At 40.1% G+C, this 12,538-nt stretch overlaps 1 protein-coding gene across 1 annotated transcript in view; it reads right to left on the bottom strand.

Moving 5' to 3' along the window:
• Nucleotides 1–4,983: 4,983 nt before the first annotated feature.
• The window catches only part of LOC110491876 (chemokine-like protein TAFA-5), a 50,711-nt gene continuing 43,156 nt past the window's right edge, over nucleotides 4,984–12,538 (bottom strand). The window contains exons 4-5 of the mRNA XM_021565697.3: nucleotides 9,247–9,293; nucleotides 4,984–6,315 (exon numbers count right to left, since the gene is read on the bottom strand). Coding sequence (XP_021421372.1) covers nucleotides 9,270–9,293 — 24 coding nt within the window. The 3' untranslated portion in view covers nucleotides 4,984–6,315; nucleotides 9,247–9,269. The remainder of the gene's footprint in view (nucleotides 6,316–9,246; nucleotides 9,294–12,538) is intronic.

The following is a 12,538-nucleotide window of genomic DNA, read 5'->3' as shown; positions in this document are numbered from 1 at the left end:
ACACCTACTCATTCAAGGGTTTTTCTTTATTTTTTACTATGTTCTACATAGAATAATAGTAAAGCCATCTAAACTATTAAATAATACATATTGAATCATGTAAACTCGGCAAAAAAAGAAACATCCTCTCACTGTCAACTGCGTTTATTTTCAGAAAACGTAACATGTTAAAATTTGTGTGAACATAAGATACAACAACTGAGACATAAACTGAACAAGCTCCACAGACATGTGACTAACAGAAATTGAATAATGTGTCCCTGAACAAAGGGTGGGTCAAAAGTAAACATAACAGTCAGTATCTGGTGTGACCACCAGCTGCATTAAGTACTGCAGTGCATCTCCTCCTCATGGGCTTCACCAGGTTTGCCAGTTCTTGCTGTGAGATGTTACCCCACTCTTCCACCAAGGCACCTGCAAGTTCCTGAACATTTACAGTGCCTTGCGAAAGTATTCGTCCCCCTTGAACTTTGCGACTTTTTGCCACATTTCAGGCTTCAAACATAAAGTTGTATTGTATTTATATTTTTTTGTGATGAATCAACAACAAGTGGGACACAATCATGAAGTGGAACGACATTTATTGGATATTTCAAACTTTTTTAACAAATCAAAAACTGAAAAATTGGGCGTGCAAAATTATTCAGCCCCTTTACTTTCAGTGCAGCAAACTCTCTCCAGAAGTTCAGTGAGGATCTCTGAATGATCCAATGTTGACCTAAATGACTAATGATAATAAATACAATCCACCTGTGTGTAATCAAGTCTCCGTATAAATGCACCTGCACTGTGATAGTCTCAGAGGTCCGTTAGAAGCGCAGAGAGGATCATGAAGAACAAGGAACAAACCAGGCAGGTCCGAGATACTGTTGTGAAGAAGTTTAAAGCCGGATGTGGATACAAAAAGATTTCCCAAGCTTTAATCATCCCAAGGAGCACTGTGCAAGCGATAATATTGAAATGGAAGGAGTATCAGACCACTGCAAATCTACCAAGACCTGGCCGTCCCTCTAAACTTTGAGCTCATACAAGGAGAAGACTGATCAGAGATGCAGCCAAGAGCCCCATGATCACTCTGGATGAACTGCAGAGATCTACAGCTGAGGTGGGAGACTCTGTCCATAGGACAACAATCAGTCGTATATTGCACAAATCTGGCCTTTATGGAAGAGTGGCAAAAAGAAAGCCATTTCTTAAAGATATCCATAAAAAGTGCCGTTTAAAGTTTGCCACAAGCCACCTGGAAGACACACCGAACATGTGGAAGAAGGTGCTCTGGTCAGATGAAACCAAAATGGAACTTTTTGGCAACAATGCAAAACGTTATGTTTGGCGTAAAAGCAACACAGCTGAACACACCATCCCCACTGTCAAACATGGTGGTGGCAGCATCATGGTTTGGGCCTGCTTTTCTTCAGCAGGGACAGGGAAGATGGTTAAAATTGATGGGAAGATGGATGGAGCCAAATACAGGACCATTCTGGAAGAAAACCTGATGGAGTCTGCAAAAGACCTGAGACTGGGACGGAGATTTGTCTTCCAACAAGACAATGATCCAAAACATAAAGCAAAATCTACAATGGAATGGTTCAAAAATAAACATATCCAGGTGTTAGAATGGCCAAGTCAAAGTCCAGACCTGAATCCAATCGAGAATCTGTGGAAAGAACTGAAAACTGCTGTTCACAAATGCTCTCCATCCAACCTCACTGAGCTCGAGCTGTTTTGCAAGGAGGAATGGGAAAACATTTCAGTCTCTCGATGTGCAAAACTGATAGAGACATACCCCAAGCGACTTACAGCTGTAATCGCAGCAAAAGGTGGCGCTACAAAGTATTAACTTAAAGGGGCTGAATAATTTTGCACGCCCAATTTTTCCGTTTTTGATTTGTTAAAAAAGTTTGAAACATCCAATAAATGTCGTTCCACTTCATGATTGTGTCCCACTTGTTGTTGATTCTTCACAAAAAAATACAGTTTTATATCTTTATGTTTGAAGCCTGAAATGTGGCAAAAGGTCGCAAAGTTCAAGGGGGCCGAATTCTTTCGCAAGGCACTGTAAGTGTGAACAGGGTGAGAATTGTGGTTTTCTTTTCACACATACCACTGATGACATTGACATGCCAACCAACATATCATTATTCCTCGGGATACTCAAGTACTCTGTTTTTAAGTTGACACATATAAACATTATATGCCATTTACAATAACATGAATAAGCCTGTATCCCGGTATTGAAAAACCTGAAATAAGATGCCTGGGATAGGCTGATCTTAGACTGGGTAACCATCTCATCCCGTTTATTGTTTTTCGTGGTCTGCGTACGGTTTTTTGTTAGTATCACCTTTGATGTTCAGATGGGAACAGTAACAGTTGGAATAGTAACTGAAGTCTGGACACTGACTGTAGGCCTCACATGTACCCTATTATAATAGTAACTGAAGTCTGGACACTGACTGAAGGCCTCACATGTACCCTATTATAATAGTAACTGAAGTCTGGACACTGACTGTAGGCCTCACATGTACCCTATTATAATAGTAACTGAAGTCTGGACACTGACTGTAGGCCTCACATGTACCCTATTATAATAGTAACTGAAGTCTGGACACTGAGTGTAGAACCTCACATGTACCCTATTATAATATTAACTCCTGTAGAATTAAGTGTTTCTTGATAGGCCAAATGTTAATTTTGTGTGGTGAAATTTAATGCATTTATTTCATCTTTAAAAAAATTTAATATACCGTAGCCTAAATGTGAAAAATTTCCGCACCATAAAAGCTGATTGTACTTCACTGTCTCAACATGCATCCAAGACTGAGTATCCAAGACTGAATACTGTATCCAAGGCTGAGTATCCAAGACTGAATACTGTATCCAAGACTGAGTATCCAAGACTGAGTATCCAAGACTGAGTATCCAAGACTGAGTATCCAAGACTGAATACTGTATCCAAGACTGAGTATCCAAGACTGAATACTGTATCCAAGACGGATTATCGAAGACTGAATACTGTATCCAAGACTGAATACTGTATCCAAGACTGAGTATCCAAGACTGAATACTGTATCCAAGACCGAATACTGTATCCAAGACTGAGTATCCAAGACTGAATACTGTATCCAAGACTGAAAACTGTATCCAAGACTGAATACTGTATCCAAGACGGAATACTGTATCCAAGACTGAGTATCCAAGACTGAATACTGTATCCAAGACGGAATACTGTATCCAAGACTGAGAATCCAAGACTGAATACTCTATCCAAGACTGAGTATCCAAGACTGAATACTGTATCCAAGACTGAATACTGTATCCAAGACTGAATACTGTATCCAAGACTGAGTATCCAAGACTGAATACTGTATCCAAGACTGAATACTGTATCCAAGACGGAATACTGTATCCAAGACTGAGATTCCAAGACTGAATACTGTATCCAAGACTGAGTATCCAAAACTGAATACCTTATTCAAGACTGTGTATCCAATACTGAATACTGTATCCAAGACTGAGTATCCAAGACTGAATACTGTATTCAAGACTGTGTATCCAAGACTGAATACTTTATCCAAGACGGACTATCCAAGACTGAGTATCCAAGACTGATTACTGTATCCAAGACTGAATACTTCTGAAACATACTACATCGTTTTTATAGCTTTTCCCATCAGTAGCAATCCACTTTTTCAACCTGAAAGATGATGGCTAGAGCTAACCCATGATGTTGCACAATCATTTGTTTTAGACAAAGAATTATATAGTTGTGCTTGAAGTGACAAATCCGAACTGCCCACTTTGTGCAAATCTGTTTGAATGCGGTGTCTTGTCCTTGGATACTGTTGATATGATATAACATACCAATTATTTTCAGCCCACGTTTCGTTTCAGGGCTGGGTTTTATTTGAATGTTACCACCCACCAGCATGGTATTGTTAATGAATCAGAAACAGCTGCAAAGTTATTCTTCTTAATTACTAAAATGAGCCCAACCGCCTTGTGTCCACTTGGCCGCCTGAGCCATGGAGAAAATGAGAATAGGAGGTGCAAACTTCTTCTTCTTCAATGCTTTGATTGGTGTAACGTTAGCTAGAAACCACAAGTGCCTATCCAGATAATTAAAAGAATATGAATGTTATAGTTACATGTTATTTGCGGCGTGCATGATTAAGACTAAAGTCAATGTAGCCTATAATTTCACTTCCCCTGTGAGAACCATGAGCAAGGGCTGACCTGGCTTGGCTCTACCGCAGCCGAGGCCTACCAGTTAACGTTACCTACCAAAGGTTCCCCCGTGTCCATTACAATGTAGAAAAACGCATATCAGCTTTCTTTCAATAGTTACCCATATTACTGGAGCTTCATCTTATTTTTTCTAACTATTTATATGTCGGACTCGCCTCCACAAGTTTTGTAAAATGACAAAACTTTGGCGATAACAATAGATAACAAATAGATGGCAAAGCCAAAGTGGTTTCCATCTGTGGGGATGTTTTCCTTAAATCAATGCTTATGACAAATCCATAACCAGCCACAGAGCCAGCTAGCTAATCTTTTGAATATGTTGTAGGTAAAAACAGAATCAACAGCAACAACATATAACATTTGCTAGCTAGTCAGTTAGATAAGGTTAGCAGGTTCGCATGCTAGCTACATGTTGATGCTTATCAACTCCACATGGAAATTCCCACACCTAATTTGTGAATATTTTCAAGTAGCCTTCGTCATTCTTCAGAGGTGTGGGGGGTCCTTTAAAACCGGCCAACAACTGATGTAATTTGGAAATGTTGCAAAATCTCCCCGGTCCCCAAACGTCTGTGTGCTTCCGTGTGAGAAGCAGAAATGAAAGATAATACTTTACAGATGTCAACTAGATTGTTGATGATCATTCTATGGATTTATGACATTATTATTGAGTATCAAGTAATGACAAAAGAGAAGCATGTATCACATTTTGGAGAAACAAACAAATAGCCTACTTAATGTCAGATTATTATTTATTTTTATCTGAGTGAGGCAACAACAAAATATCTCGCAGCCCCTGTCAAAAAAAACATTCCGCCGTCCACGGGCAAATTCGGAATATTTAGTTTATTCGTGGATAAAGGGATACTCGTGAGCGGGATATCAAAGGTGCATGTAAACATCTTATCCTGAATAAGACCTAAACTGGGATATGAGCTACTATCTGGAATACTGTGCACATGTAAACGTTGTCACTGTGAATCAAGCATCAAGCACACATGACTACATTCACAAATACACACACACACACACACACACATTAGCCCCAGGGATGAGAGGCTGCCTTTTTATCCTCATGTGTTTCGAAGGAAAATAACTACATTTCGGGTGATATGTTTCCAATATCCTTATGATCTCACTCTTTCTGTGATGCTCTCTTATATTCTTGTAACATAAATTCAAGTTGACAATGTTCACGGAACAGTATACACAGTGAATGTACACATTATATCCAATATAAACAACAGCACTTTGATGTCGTATATGGAGGTATGCCACTTGCAATGTGCTTCATATTAAAACATAGGCAATTCAAACCATAACTTTGAAATAATGAATTGATACTACACATTGACGGACATACTTACTGTTTTTAACTTATGTGACATAGATCTTTCTATTTATATTTATGTATTGAAAAGATATGATTCTGTTATAATGATGCTTTAAATCCATGATCATCCCCTAAAACATGATTATACAAGTTTGCAAGAAAGTGAGCTTCAGGTAAAAGTGACAAAGTTCTCAACAGAAGTACAATACTGGATGTGTCACACTTAAGAACAAGGTTATGTCAACTTGTTCCCATTGTATATCACGAGGTACACACACACACACACACACACACACACACACACACACACACACACACACACACACACACACACACACACACACACACACACACACACACACACACACACACACACACACACACACACCTTCAGATTTTTTTCCATAGGGATAGGTAGAAAAATGATTGGTTCCTCACACATGCATAGACTCCCAATGATATCCTGCTTGCCGTGCTGAAACAACCCAGGCTATATACAGTAGGTTTTGTATTTCAGTCCGTGACGTGGCATGTGGGTCCCGGTGATGATGCTGTGGTGTGTTGCTTTCATTGGCTAGTACGGACATCTGTGCACTGTCACATAGTAGGGCTCCTCTGATTTTTGGAGTGGGGGTGTGTAGTGGTTTGAGAAAAAAATTGGCGAATCGACACAAAATGTGTTTGCCTGGTGATTGCTTTCTGTTCCCCTTCTGCCATGATTGGCACAAAAAAACCTGGGATGGGGGTAGGGGGTTAGAGATAGGGAGAAAGGGGGAAAACAGTAGAGTCGAGAAAACAATGTATTTCATCACTCGTGGTTGTTCATTGTCATTTATACAGGATGACTTCATATTGAGCGAACTATGAACTTTATAAAAGGGAAAAATGAAATCAACTTCCCAAGTCAGCTGACTTGTTACTTTAACCTCTTATTCTTGTCTGTATTTTTTGAAACTGCATTGTTGTTTAGGGGCTAGTAAGTAAGCATTTCACTGCATTCGGCGCATGTGACTAATGCATGTTGATTTGACTATACAAACACTCCTAATATTCCAACAAGTGGTGTATAATGACAGTTTAAGGACTATGTAGGCTTTTAAGAGATTTTATCAGTTTAAGGACTATGTAAGAGATTTTATCTCAATGAGAATAACCTGTATAAATAAAGGTTAAATAAAACATACTATTTTAATAGTATACTTCATGCACTATTCTATGTACTATTCTAAAGCTACTTTTTATTAACATTTCATTGAGTTCAATAATAATAAAACCATATCAAAAATTGCCATACATTACAATGGAGAATTTCCACATATATAAATTATTCACCATGACAATCGTCAAATTAGACACCCTAGACGGCTCATATGAAGCTTTCATACATTTAAATATGAGTCTGGAAATCTGCAAAGAAATTCATGAATTTGAGGCTACCCGGAAAATAAATATTTACGACGCACCCAATTTCCTTTTTCTCCCCATCTCTGGTAATTTGTGTATGTATGCAATACATTTTGTTATCTCTGTGGAAGAAGGAAAATCAATCTTACAACATTGGCTGTGAGACTTGGAGGCATTGAGATTCTGCAATATCACCCAATTTTACAGTCATAGTTTTTCTAGGCTGGGATTCACACAGCCCTGCACTATGGATAAATAATATTCCTATTGCTTCAGAAATTCACTAAATGAATTGTGAATAAGAAATAAAGAAAGGAGTTTACGGTTTTCTGCAGTGCGGGTTTGACTTAATTTGGTTATTCATAGCGCACTCTCTCAACACCACAGTATATTTCCTTAGTCTTCTTAAACAACACAGCCATTTGAAGTAGCCTGGTCCTTTGAAGCAGCCTCTTAAGGGTTTTATTAATTTGTAACCCTCTGCATTAAGTAATTTTCAAGCAGTATAGCGCCTTTAGATTGGTCCTATGCACTTTTTTCATCAAAGCCGTTTTCACAGAGGAAAATGCAACCACCAATTATGTATTTTCTGTGAAAAAGAGAACATTTTTGCTTTGAATGGGTGTATGTTTCACTTACAATATATAAGCGCAGAGGCCAGTTTAACCTTTAAAATCCAACGATTAATGTTAGAATTGGTAGATGTTAAGATGGTCTCAGATCTGCACTTCTGCTCATCTCAAATCAAACCAAATGTTATTGGTCACATACTTACACATATTTCGCAGATGTTATTGAGGGTATAGCTAAAAACGTGTGTTCCGAGCTCCAAGAGTGCAGTTGTATCTAACGGTTCACATTACACACTCATCTAAAAGTAAAATAATGGAATTAAGAAATACAGTGTCAAGAAAAAGTATGTGAACACTTTGTCGTAAAATTAGATCTGATCTTCATCACAAGTCACAACAGACAAACACAGTCAGGAGTCAGCAAACCTGGAGTACAAACATTGAGACGAGATTGGAGAAGTTGGTTAGAGGTGCCCCGCCCTTTAAAAAACACTCACAAGAAGCATTGCCTGACATGAACCACGCCTTGAACAAATAAATCTCAGAAGATATAAGATTAAGAATTGTTGACTTGCATACAGCTGGAAAGGGTTACAAAAGTATCTCTAAAAGCCTTGATGTTCATCAGTCCATGGAAAGACAAATGGTCTATAAATGGAGAAAGTTCAGCACTGTTGCTACTCTCCCTAGGAGTGGCCGTCCTGCAAAGATGACCGCAAGAGCACAGTGCAGCATGCTCAATGAGGTTAAGAAGAATCCTGGAGTGTCAGCTAAAGACTTACAGAAATCTATTGGAACATGCTAACCTCTCTGTTGATGAGTCTGTGATAGGTTAAACACTAAACAAGAATGGTGTTCATGGGAGGACACCACGGAAGAAGCCACTGCTGTCCAAAAAAATCATTGCTGCACATCTGAAGTTCGCAAAAGAGCATCTGGATGTTCCACAGCGCTTCTGACAAAATATTCTGAGGACGGATGAAACTACAGTTGAGTTGATTAATAGGAACACACAACACTATGCGTGGAGAAAAACAGGCACAGCACACCACCATCAAAACCTCATCCCAACTGTAAACAATGGTGGAGGGAGGGAGCATCATGGTTTGAAGCTGCTTTGCTGCCCCAGGGCCTGGACAGCTTGCTATCATCGACGGAAAAATGAATTCCCAAGTTTATCAAGACATTTTGCAGGAGGCTATCTTAATTAATGTAAGGCTAACTCGAGAGCAGTTCACACCAGACATCCTAAGAATATTGTTGAACTGAAACAGTTTTGTAAAGAGGAATGGTCCAAAATTCCTCCTAACCGTTGTACAGGTCTGATCTGCAACTACAGAACATGTTTGGTTGAGGTTATTGCTGCCAAAGGAGGGTCAACCAGTTAGTAAATCCAAGTGTTCACATACTTTTCCCACCCTGCATTGTGAATGTTTACACGGTATGTTCAATAAAGACATGAAGACATATTTCTGTTTGTGTGCTATTTGTTTAAGCACACTGTGTTTGTCTATTGTTGTGACTTAAATGAAGATCAGATCAAATTATATGACCAATTGATGTAAAAGTACAGGTAATTCCAAAGGGTTCACATACTTTTTCTTGCCACTGTATATAAAAATGTGATTGACAGCTGGCAGTGCAAAAAAGAAACATACACTTTGAGAGAATGGATTGAGCCAGACTCACCTACCCACTGTGTTCTAAACTCCTTATGATGGTTCCTTAGGCAAAGGCTAGAAAGAAGATAAAAGACAATATTGAAAGGCAGAAACTTCAGGACAGACCACAGCTCTCTTCTATCAAAGTATACGATCACGCTTTAGTCCAGCAAAATGTCAAGGAGCATATAACAGAGGTTCCTTTTGAAGCACAGATGGAAAGACATTCAATTATATTTATTAAGGGCTAGATGATGGAAACGTATTATTATATTTAACCAGGCAAGTCAGTTAAGAACAAATTCTTATGTTATAGTGACGTCTACCCCGGCCAAACCCTCCCCTAACCAGGACGATGCTGGGCCAATTGTGCGTCGCCCTATGGGACTCCCGATCACAGCTGGTTGTGATACAGCCCGGGATCAAACCAGGGTCTGTCGTGACACTTCTAGATGCAGTGCCTTAGACCGCTGTGCCACTCGGGAGCCCAAAACGTAAAGTTAGGCTTACTTGTCAAATGTTGCATTTTTTCTGACCTTTGAACTATACAATACCAGGAAATACTAGCAGGTAAGGTGGGTCCATATGGGCGACTCAGCCATGGTTCCTGAGGCATTACCTTCCAGGGTCACAATAGAACAATTACAATATACTGTGTGTCCAGTGAAAATTGAACTATATGCTCGCTGCATGTTGTAGCAAAGGAATACTTTATTTCCACTTCATTATCTATTCTCTGTGAATAATCACTAATATTTTGTGTTTCTCATTCATTTCCCAGAACACTTTCTGTTGTTTCCCTCACATTTTCAAAGAAACTCGTCAGGGCATTTAAACTGGTAAGGCATCAAAAACAACTGTTTGCCTTTTGCCCAGAAGGACGGACACAACTGCCAGTGCTTTCTAGCTGTGGGGAATGAATAACTTACTTCCATGAAGCTAATGTCTAAGCTGTTCATAATCAGGAAGCTAATAGTCTGTGCAGCCAATCAAGGCCATGGTACAGTGGGGAATGGTAAACACATTGGCATTCCCAGGAGCCTCTTCACTGCTGTACGGGGGGATCCTGCAGCAACAACGGGCACAGTTTGGTATTCCACTTCCCACCCATCTGTTGGTCAGTCGGTAGTTCAGTCGTGTCTCTGTATGTTGGGTCTCCCCGCCCGCCAGTCTTTCTGTGTCTGGTCCTTTCGTTTGTGTGTTGTGTCTGTCTGTCTGTCCTGTCGGTGCCTGGTCTGTCTGTTTGTCTGTCTGCCTGCTGTGTCTGTTCTGTCTGTCCGAGTGCCCTACCAAGCGCTATCAGAGAAACACTCCTCGGAGCGGTGCTGTAACACCACACCCATCTAAATACTAAGTACTTCTGCTGCATCTTTATATCAAAATAAGAAATCTTAAATGACCACAATAGAATCTTCCGAGCACGCCCAAGTTTTCATGATTTCATTTTTTTCTTCAGTTGAAGGCTGAATGTCTAGAACTTTCCCTACTGGTGGTGTGTGAGAAGAGTTCCAAGACCTTGCTATCTATTATAAACTACAATAACTGAGTAGAAGGCGAGGTATTGATATTTTAATTTCTTTTTTATTTCACCTTTATTAAACCAGGTAGGCCAGTTGAGAACAAGTTCTCATTTAGAACTGCGACCTGGCCAAGATAAAGCAAAGCAGTGTGACAAAAACAACAACACAGAGTTACACATAAACAAACAAAGAAAAATCTATGTTCAGTGTGTGCAAATGTAGAAGAGTAGGGAGGTAAGGCAATAAATAGGCCATAGAGGGGGGAAATAATTACAATTTAGCATTAACACTGGAGTGATAAGATGTACAGATGATGATATGCAAGTAGAAATACTGGGGTGCAAAAGAGCAAGAGGATAAATAAAAATATGGGGATGAGGTAGTTGGGTGTGCTGTTTACAGATTGGCTGTGTACAGGTACAGTGATAGGTAAACTGCTCTGAAAGCTGACACATAAAGTTAGAGATGGAGATATAAGACTCCAGCTTCAGTTATTCTTGCAATTCATTCCAGTCACTGGCAGCAGAGAACTGGAAGGAACGGCGGCCAAAGGAAGTGTTGGCTTTTAGAATATACCCAACTTTGGCACTTTTCCTACGTTCGCTCTCAAAGAAAAAGGGATTTCTCCCCCCCAAATTCGAGTCCCGACTGAGCTAGTACTTCTCCAACATTTAAGTGCCCTTCTCTCGCTACTTCTCTTAGATATCGATTGTGGGGATACTAACTCAGGCCAATGTGCTGAGGAGGCAGTGGCACTGTTAAATGCTGACACTAACAAGGTGAGTTGGGTCGAGGAGCGGAGGAGGTGTGGGAGAGACATAGTGGCCTGTACCACTGCCAGTCAAACAAACAGCTGAGTAATGCCTAGTGTTCACAGGACAAGAAACCTAAGGACATCGCAGACTATGTCCTCTCCTTAGGCTACAAAGAGAAAGATAGAAAAAAAGAATGGGAGAGGGATGGAGAAAGAGGGATACAACAAAGGTATCGAGTGTTTCACTAACTAGCTATTCTTTGTTTAACTGAAAGGCATAAACCCTGACCACGAGCTCCAGAGACTGTATGTGTCAAGCTTCTTAAAGTAGGAGTGCTGATCGAACCCTAAAAAAGAATGTGTCTCTATGTAACTGGCTTCACTGTGCTGCTAACAGCCTCGCTTCCTCCACTGTCCCGGTCCCTTTACTGGGCTTGAACCAGTGGTCCTCTGACCACTAACACACATCATGACCACCCACTTGACAATGTACAATGAAAAGTCCCCAGTTGTGCCACTAAAACAAGAGCTCTACAAACATTGCTACATATATAAAATCCACTGTTACAAACGATTTACTCAAGTAACCCCAGCAGCTTGGTTGCATACTGTACACTGAACCGGAGTTGAGACAACACTATATTAACACTTGCGGTAGTTCAGACAAAGACACCAATTCTCACCGTCAGAGTTCCCAGCCATTGTAGACACTGCGAGCACAATGACAAAAAAATACAAATTGTATCGCAAGAGGACTGCACAGTAATGTGCTAGCATCCTGGGGTGGCCTTTGCTGGGTGGGGTTAACCATCTAAAGACTCATCAAGCTCAGAACCACTAACAACACCTAGAATTGCTACTATTCTGCCTCGGCAGAGCCCCGAATACACAACATGCCAAAGTGCATGCAATCAGACCAGGGCGGGATTTTGTGTACTTATCCAGGCAACACACATTATCATTCAATCTAATGGCTAAGGAAGATGAACAACAGTCGCTATCTAACAGCCTGCTGGTCCCATTTCTCTGTACATTATTTGTTGGAT

This window comes from Oncorhynchus mykiss, chromosome 16 (assembly GCF_057628025.1).
Source record: "Oncorhynchus mykiss isolate SJ-2025 chromosome 16, ASM5762802v1, whole genome shotgun sequence".
Lineage (NCBI taxonomy): Eukaryota > Metazoa > Chordata > Actinopteri > Salmoniformes > Salmonidae > Oncorhynchus > Oncorhynchus mykiss.
Note: the sequence above shows the minus strand (reverse complement) of the source record. Positions and strands in the feature narration are given on the sequence as shown.